The sequence below is a fragment of the Pecten maximus genome, unplaced genomic scaffold, assembly GCF_902652985.1.
Source record: "Pecten maximus unplaced genomic scaffold, xPecMax1.1, whole genome shotgun sequence".
Classification (NCBI taxonomy): Eukaryota; Metazoa; Mollusca; class Bivalvia; order Pectinida; family Pectinidae; genus Pecten; species Pecten maximus.
In genome coordinates, this window is record NW_022980679.1 from 4,253 (window position 1) to 14,333 (window position 10,081).

A 10,081-nucleotide genomic window follows, 5' to 3' on the forward strand; every position below is an offset into this window, starting at 1 on the left:
ATCGTCCCATTGTAATGTACACTGTCAACTCCTGAACACAGGTATCGGGTGTGTCTCTATATACAGGTTTACTATGTAGCCCCATTGTGTCATTGATCTCAGTCTGCTGCGTAATGTTTTAAAGGTATCATGATACAAAAAATTAGAATATTATTTTGATATTTCTTTTAACATTATATCTTAAATGGATTTGTTGAAGACTAAGCGAAAGCTCTGAAACCTAATGAGCATGTAATTTCTTCTCAGACAGAAAGTTAAACTCACGTTCCAAGTACGAGCACATTTCAGTTTGCTGATTTTCTCGTGCCTTTTCTAATACAGTCTTACCTCTGTTGTTTTTCAAATCTAACATGAACTTTTCTCTCTCTTTCTCATTCTTGCCCTTCAGAGTAAGAGTTGCTACTGATTTAAAACACTCTATCTGACCTGATTGTGCAATATAGTGGAGACAATGATTACCACCTACACTTCGTTGGGATAACAGCGATGGAAATTCACTGACCAAGTACTCACACATCTCTGTTTTTCCCTTCACACCAGCTTTGTGAAGAACCGTTTTGCCGTTCCTGTTTGTCAGAGTTTCCAGAGATGATAAGACATTTGATTTGGTTTTATCCCCAAGTATTAATATGACGACTACTTTAAAACAGTCGACACGACCTGATTTAGCCGCTAAATGGAGACAGTGACTACCATATCGATTTTTCTTCTCTAACAAAGACCAGTATTCCTCAGCAAGATACAAACACATCTCTGCATGTCCTTTTACACAAGCGTGATGTAAACAAGTTTGACCGTAGTCATCTGTCAAAGTTTCAATGAACTGCTCAGCTTCGTACTTCGTCTTTCCTGGATGTACTAATGGGATTACTGACTTAAAACAGTTTACAATCCCGGATGCTGCTATTAAATGTAGACAATGACTACCCAAAGGACCTTTTTGGTGCAATGTTGAAGGGTATTTCTTCATCAGGTATAGACACATAGCTGTGTTCCCTGTCACACACATGTGATTCAAAGAAGATGTATCATCATTATGTGTAAGGGTATCCATGATCTTTTTACCCTCGATCTTGACTCTTAATTTAGGATATTGTTTGATCAAGTACGCACACATTTCTGTTTTTCGGGATAAAGTGGCATAATCTAAAACTGTTAAACCATTTAGATCTAAAAGGGTTTCCATACATCTCTCTCTTTCTAATTTGGTTTGATCTTTCATAACTAAAGTAGAAATGGATTGAAAACATTCAACATTGCCGAAAAATGCAATCAAATGCAGGATGTGCTCTTCATATTTTCTGCCTTTTTGATCAACGAGTTTAGGATATTCTTTGATCAAGTACAAACACATGTCCGTTTTTAGTAAAAAGGCGGCATGGTGTAAAACTGTTGAGTCATGTTTATCTAGAAGTGTTACAATGAACTGTTCTCTTCTTAGTTTGGTCTCATCTTTCAGAACTATGGAAGAAATTGATTGAAAACATTCAACATTGCCGGATTGTGCAATAAAATGTAGACAATGAATCCCAGCATAATTTGTTCGAGACAAAAGCTTGGGATATGCACCGATCAGGTAAGAGCACATTTGTGTTTGACCATTTGAACAGGCTACATGTAAAACTGTCGAACCGTTTTTATCAATAATATTTTCCATGGATTGCTCAACTTTTGGTTTAGCAATATCTTTAAGAACCAAAGCAGTAATTGTTTTAAAACATCCTATATTTCCGGATCGTGCAATCCAATGGAGGCAGTGATAACCATACCGGTCTCTCTGATGAACCAGTTCTGGGTACTCTCTGATCAAGTACGAACACATTTCTGTTTGACCTTCCGTACTGGCATGATGTAAAACCGTCTTCCCGTTTACATTTATGAGTTCATTTATGAACTGTTGACTTTTTGATTTTGTTTTATCCTTCAGAACTAAAGCAGCTATTGCTTGAAAACATTCTATATTGCTGGTTCGTGCAAGGAAATGTATGCAGTGATTACTCTCTTGGTCTGTTTTATCAAGCAATTTAGGATACTCGCTAATCAAATACAAACAAAGATCTGTCTTCCCAGTTTTACAGGCATGATGTAATACGGTTGTTCCATCTCGGGTTTGTAGATTTTTCATGAAATTCTCTTTTTCTGTTTTGGATTTGCCTTCTAAAACTAATGAAGCTATTGATTTAAAGCTTTCCGAATTGCCAGAAAGGGCAACGAAATGGAGACAGTGATGACCGTGATTGTCCTTTTTACACAAAGTTGCAGGATATTCTTTAATAAGGTACAAACACATCTCCAGCTGTCCTGAAAGACACGCAAAATGTAAAACAGTTTTACCTGCTTTGTTTACTAGTGATGTTATGTACTGTTCACGCTCATTTTCCTCCAGAAGTAAGGCCACTACTGATTTGAAACATTCTACGTTTCCAGTAGATGAAATTAGATGGAGGCAATGATCACCTCTATCATTTCTTAGCAAAAGCAAAGACCGACACGAGGAAGATAGTTTTACACAAAGGTCTTCATTTCCAAAAAAGCACGCCCAGTGTAAAATAGTGTTACCATCTTCATCTATCAGCGATTCCATCATGTCGTCATGACAAATACGTTTTATAACGCTTTCAATGTCTTTCTCTGTAAGGAGGACGATATTACAACATAATGCCATAAGCAACAGACCATGACTTCCTAATTTATCTTTTTGTGTTAACAGACTGGGATGTTCCTTCAGGAGATAAAGTAGCATGTTTCTGTTAAACGAACTAAATGCACTGTGTAGAACGGTAGAACCGTTTCCATCTGTCAGTGATTTTAAGGACAACTGTTTGTACCCATCACTCTGACAATCTCGACTTAATAAGTTGACTACTACCTTAAAACATTCTATGGCTCCATTTTCTGCGATTATGTGTAGCAAAGGTCTGTCTAGTAGGGGGGCCTTATATGCTAGCAAGAATGGAAATAGATCTAAAAGATATGCGCATATCCTATATCGATCATAAAGGCATGTCAGAATTAAAATATGACACTTTTCGGCGTCAGTAAGTGGATGCATTGATGCAAATATCATCTGCATTAGCTTGACCTCCCCACCAACTGCGGCACAACAACATGAACTAAAATCAGGCTGAATGTTTGTTTTAAAAAGATGTGTCGCGCATTCAACGCTTCCTTCTGATAATGCTACATCAAATGCAAATTTCGTATGGTTGGATATATCATCTTTCTTGAACTTTTCAAGTAAGTTACAAAGAAGTAAAAATGAATTCATTTTCGCGGCATATACCAGAAAAGAACTAGGGGTATCTTTTGAAATATACCCAGGAGGAATAAAATTGACATTCTCTCGGTCCGAAGGTAAGATCAACGGCACGTCTGTTTCCCATCTAATAAAGTATTCTTCTGGGGAATATTTGTTTGATTTGAACCAACTAAAAAATCCCGTGAGAAATTCTTCGTCATTCCATGGTGACATTGAGGCTACCGTGATGTAACTTGAGTGTTGTTTTGTTTCCAGTTCTCGCAAAATACGTTGGTAAGCGATTTCATATACACTTTCATCTATCACTACCTTACACAAAGTATTTTTACTTTGATGTGTTGCTAGGTAATGCAAACAACTGCTTGGGCAGTTCTTTAGGAACCCCGTTGGTGTCGCTTCCCCATAGAGAATAGCGACGGTATCTCGTATTGAGTCATGGAAGAACGTAAAGATACCTTTCGCTTTATGTACAAATGAACCACATAAGACATCAAGGCCTCTCTGCAGACATCGAATTTGCGTTACAGGTGAATCAGTATCATTGTATGAATCAGGAAAGACGTGAGCAGAGATTCTGAATACACGCTCTATCCCTTCTTTGTCAAAATGTGTATTTTCAAAATCCAGCCTTTCGGTTGAGACAGGTTCTGTAGATAACAGAAGATACAACAGCGCTGTTTGTTTCGCTCTGTTAAACTTCTCCCTGATTACCATCCTAAGGCTTTGTAATGGTCTTCTGAAATACGTTACTCTTTCTGAATGCAACTCTGGAGTTATTTTGAAGATACGACAACATTCAGGAAACCCGATCGATGGTGACACGTCAATGATCTGATTGATCTCACTTTCTGTGAATGGTTCAAAATTATTTATTTTTGATGTATATAAACTGAGCAAATCTGCCCTCTCTTCCTCTAAAATGTAATCAGGAGAGCTGAGATCAATGACATTTTCCTCATCAAACAGTGACAGACACCCGAACTTAGATTTGTATTCATGATATATGTCATTTCTTACTGTGATAACCAAGTAGTTTGCCGATTCCTTTCCGTGTACGATTGGTTTGATCATCTCAGCATGCTGTTGCCACCATGCCAAATTTTGTGTATCATCCGAACTATAGCCTAACACATCATCCAACAAAATGGTGAGATTTGAATTTGCTGAAATTACCTTATCCCAGCTCTGAAGGTTTGGAAGGCGGAGAGGCTTCTTGCCATTAAACATGTGGTTTTCCGTGGAAAGTTGAAGCCAGTCTAATAATTCAATGGCTAAGCGGGTCTTACCTGCACCAGAGTCTCCCCTTATAACCACAAACCGTTTCTCTTTGATTTTATCTTTAGCAACTGCAAATGCCTTCGTCGTTACAAACTGAGATGAACTTCGTTGTTCCCGAATCCAGTTCTCCGTCTGACCTGAAATGTAATGATAATATCAGTTTAATCTGCTTAAGCATACTTGTTTTGCTATCCTTTTCTTTTCCCATCCTCGGTATATTGAGAATAAAATTAATGTTTTATGCGTTAGAAATAACCATTTACGGTGATTTTTTTGTCAATCAAAGTCTAACGAATTGATATAGATAATTTTATCAAATCGGTAATGCATTGTATATAGATTGAAAAAAAAAGAAATATTAAAACATGATTTTGTGAAAAAAAGATGACTTTTTAAGACAAATTTTGTACATTAGAAAATGATAATTCATTTGTCAGAAAGTAGTAAGATGACAGAATACCATCTCCAAAATGCAGTGGCATTAGCTTCCACTTCTACATGTTTTAGCGTTTAAAAACTACACCGCTATCAAAGACTTTAAACGTCAGCCTTGTTTTCTGATAGATCACTGTGGTCTGTGCTTCTCCATTATCAAAGTTGGAATTAAGGGTTGGATGACATTGTTGGCATTCCGATGGCTATCCCCAATATAAGTTTTAGTGTTGTTTGTAAATACCTTGACGTTAGGTGGTAATGATATAATATGAAATCAAGATCAGGCCAGTGATAACTGACACCAATCCTTTACCTCTAATGAAGCGTTCATGCAGAATATGTTGAATTATTGTTTCATTAAATTTTTAACGTCACTGATAAAAGAAGTGTACGTAGATAGTTTAAGAAGGACATAATTTGTTAATATAATCAGTATTTCACATCTAATGTCATATGGTATATTATTTAAAGATAATGAAAGCCTACAAAAATACAGTCACTCGGGTTGTCAAATAACTCAATATGAAATGGTCATTTAATAACTATTCGCGGGTTTGTATGTTTCCTATGATAACTGGAGTACTTTCGAATTCTTTGGAATCCTATCTGTTGACAATCAATGTATATGCATTATGCAATACAAGTAAAACCTCGCTTCGACTTGAATAATTCGAATACGCATGCGTGACAATTTCTTCGTAAACATACTGATTATTGCCAAGTTCGTATAGATGTGATCAATTGTATTTTCATATATATGCATAGCAGCCCTGGCAGCGAGATAAACCGCAACTTAAACGACAACACTGATGCTGATAAAGATCTTAGAATTAGTTGCAACAGTATTAGTATTATCCTAATAGTGTGCGGTACACAAACACTTCGGGGTGAAGAACTTAGATCGTCCACAGATAGGGTGCGACGGCAGTAAGACGAAGAAAACACAGAGATGAAAGTGTTTGTCACATATCACGTATTGTTAAGATCAAAGAACATCAACCTACGTTATACTTGGCATAATATTAAGATGGCTATTCTCTACGTCAAAAAGCAGTGTTTTAGAACTCTAAAATTATCAATACTTAGGCTAAAAATATACCCTTTTACATTTAACATTTTATTCTTTGAAAATGAGCTAATTAAGAAAATACATACCTTATTTTATTCTTAAATATATTAAATCAACAAAAATTCAAACTCTTTTTTAACAACAAATATTACATAGATAGCCATTAACGTTGATACGTACCAATTATGTTTCGTTGTTCAGTCAGATCGGCATTTTCATTTTCTGTAATGTATATGATAAGACTTCTAAAAGGCATATCTGATTATATGTTTGATAGTAGCCAGCTAATATTGTTGCAAGGATATGATTTATGTTAGGGTGTAAAACAGTCATGTATGTCAAATAATGTCTTATTTGCAACACATTGTAAGGAATGAAGAACCTGAAAACTATAGATAAGTAGAATAAAAACAAATAGCTCATTCTAATTAGGGATGTTAGCAATTCATTCAAATTCTTTTTGTATATATTGTTTTTAATTTAGAAGATATCATTTAATGTGAATGTGACAATTATGTTTAATAAAATTTGAAATTAATTTGAACATTTCACTTACTCTTGACTGATGAAATTAACATTTCCTCTTGTTGTTTCATGATCTCCTTTTGTCTTGTCGATATACCACACAAATTCTTCATCGTTTCTTCGTGATCTAAATTCTTTCTTTGGTCGCATGCATATGAAGATTTGTTAACACGATTTAGACCTTAAATGAAAGGTTTCATTAAATATATCTATGGCAATGAATGTATATTTCAAATAATACATTAGAACAACATTACGTTACAAAAACTACAATATATAAGGATAATAGACTAGTGCTCATCTACAACGTACAACCTACAAATACAGAAAGGAAACGGAGTAGCATTATTCTACAAGTAACATATAATGGAGTCTTTGTACCTAGTATATATTCTATGATTTTCTACAGAAAGTATGTATATCTATATTAAAACAAGTATGGGTCAAAGAAGTAATATTGACGGTAATAATCCGGGTAACACTGGATCCTTGCAAAAGTTTGTATGCAGGAGACGAATTACTTAAATGTTAATATGGGACAAGCAAGCTATATATGTTTTATGTAATATATATACTTTATATAATATGCAGTATGGACAAAAACAATCACATAATATATAAACAGTACTAGAAAATACAATCAGATACAGTAAGACTAGTATTTTTGGAAGTTGTTGAAATAATAACCATGAACCCTTCGACTGGCGTCGGCCTAAGGTGGTAGCTAGCGTCAGGCTCTATGATGGAATGCTATGTGACCAACGGCCAAGACATTTGAAAATAGCATGCACGTGCAAATGCCTTAGTGCTAATGGACGTGTCGTCTAAGGGGAAGATTGCCTCGAAAATTTAAAATTTCAATATCCACACTGTTAGAATTACTTATTTGCCCAATATTATATAAAGTATAAATATATAATATATAAAACATATATGTTAAAGTTTGTAAATTATGTAAGATATATATTATATAACAAACGGAAATTTATTCCTATCATCGGAGGTGATTCATATTTATTTTGTCTGATGGTAGTTCTTTTGATTTCAATCACATTTTACTAAAACTTTACTGTTGAATACAATATGTAGATGACGCGCAATTTTGGAGAACATTGATACATTTACACTGAAAAGGCCCACATAACATATAGAACCAACATACAACACAACAGGGAGAAAGGACAGATTTTCACATATGTACAAAATCAATCCTTGCACAACATGTACTCTTATCGCTGTGTCATCTACATCTAGAATAAACCGATTCTTTCAGTCGACAGCGATGTCATCTTTCTCTTCTTAAATGCGGACGAAACCCCACATATTCGAAATACTCGTTTAATTCATATTCACAAAGTAAACATTTGATGATCGACTTAATTTTTTCTTTATTACATTCTATGCATGAGACCTCGTAATCACTATGAAGGACATCATGTTGTAAAATGTTTCTGTGTGAAAAGACTGGGCGCACTATGTGTAAATGTCTTCCAATAAGTCAATTTAACTATTTACATTGAAATTAATATCGGTACCATTTAAAGGGCGACTTTTTTACAACCGACATCTGACTACAATCATAGATAAGTCTTGGTGAAAATTAAAGACGAAAAACCACCATCGCCATGCAGCCTCTTATAGGCATCTGCAACCACAGAAAGGTATGTAATATGCTTGGTATATGATTCCGACCCAACCCTATGACGGATTACTACTATCAATTGGGGTTACTGAAAATGCCCCCATGTGACCCTTTTGGGGCCGCGAAACACTCACAACCCACCGCATCCCTAAACAAGTTGTTTTTTTGGGAGATTATTATCAAAGCTGAAAATCCACTATTTAGCCCCGTCCACAAGAACCCTGCGCGATAAGTAATTCGCCATGCATATATGATGATCTTAATCTCCCTCCTTTTTCTATCACAGATCAGTAGGATATACATGTTTTATTTGATGGACAGCCTCACGGTACCAACGTTTATCCTTTGATTATTTGTAGCAGAAAAAATACTGTTGTCCTTACCACATCATAGTGTACTATGGAGTGCAAAGGTGAAGATTAGATAATCATAAAAAATAATTTAACTAGAATTAATGTATTTTCCTTTCAAATGTTTTCTTTTATCATAACATATACACGAATGCAATACTAGAGATATGTTACATTTTAACATGAAATGAGGTATAATCGCAAACGCTTGTCTATACAATGTACTCAACGTCATAATGATTAACTTAAATTAATGGTCTCTAAGTTAGAAAAGGCATATTTTTGTAAATTACTTTGATCGTACCATAAATATGTGCAAACGAAATTCCTCAAAAATACAATAAATGATTATTTGTGGTATTCAAGCTGCTTCCTCATGATGATATCATTGTAATTCGTTGACTTCATGATTCAGCTATTCCATAAACATCACCAGTTTGATAATCACCTTCGAATTGCTGTGATATTTTTTCAACTATGCTCCCCTTAGCCTCCGCTATTGTCTTCTTCAACTGAGATTCGCTTTGGTGCACTACTTCACGCATCTCTCGATTTAAGTCTTCAATAGCCTCGGAGCAATTTTCATCTGAAATCAGGTGTGCTGTTGTTTGATTGAGTTCAACATATATACCAATCCGAATCTCAAATAATAAAAAACATGATACAGAGAAAACCAATAAATATGAATTTAGAACACCGAAGAATACACATATGCTTTTATATTTTTTCACATAACCTATCAATTTGTTGCTTTCACTGATGCATGCTAGTCAAATTTCGCATTTTAGGATCTTCGATTTTTTTTATTTTGCTAATAGGAAGCCTATTCCTCAAGTTTTTATTCTGCTAATAGGAAGCCTATTCTGATCCAAAATTGGAAAACGTTTTCTTCACCTTCAGCATCTTTTGCACAGTTGATATCCTTAATCATTAGTCGATAGAGAATGAAGCTGTTTTGAAGGCTATTTGTTTTTCAAATGATATTTACATATATCTTGGTATTAAAAAACAGGAAAAACCGAGGAATTGATATTTTTAAATCGGATGCCCATATTCCAATATCAATAAACATTCATTAAAACTATTCATTCCATAAACAACTGGGCACTGGATACTATGTATCATTGCTATTTTGAAACCTTGAAAACCGAGAATATTCGTGACAGAAATATACTTGAATCATGTGACAGGCAGACTGAATATATATTATTCTGTTAAAAAATCCGAAACACTATCCTAATTGTCCAGTAGATACTTTTATAAAGTTTTCGCTTGACTGTCTGATGAGGACGTAATTTGTTTATAAGAACAACATAGACGTTCATTTTCTGTTCACAGGGAGTCCATATATTTAGGTTGTACTTAATCACATTGCAGGTTAGGGACTCTCAGGAGTATAACTTTATAATGCAGACATGTCTGTTTTCTGTTTGACGTCTAATTTCAAACGGAAAATTCGATGTAATTCAATGATAACATCTTCAAATATAAATTTGCCATTAGGCAAGGAAGTTGTGATCAAC

At 34.8% G+C, this 10,081-nt stretch overlaps 1 protein-coding gene across 1 annotated transcript; it reads right to left on the bottom strand.

Annotated features, from left to right (window-relative positions):
• Nucleotides 1-220: 220 nt before the first annotated feature.
• LOC117319616 (ankyrin repeat, PH and SEC7 domain containing protein secG-like) lies at nt 221-1,117 on the bottom strand. Its single transcript, XM_033874387.1, has one exon. The coding sequence runs from the start codon at nt 1,115-1,117 to the stop codon at nt 221-223; it is 897 nt and encodes a 298-aa protein (XP_033730278.1).
• Between the last annotated feature and the right edge of the window lie 8,964 nt (nt 1,118-10,081).

Excerpts from the sequence above, each read along its gene's own strand:
- LOC117319616 (XM_033874387.1), bottom strand. The coding sequence starts at position 1,117 with ATGTGTGCGTACTTGATCAAACAATATCCTAAATTAAGAGTCAAGATC.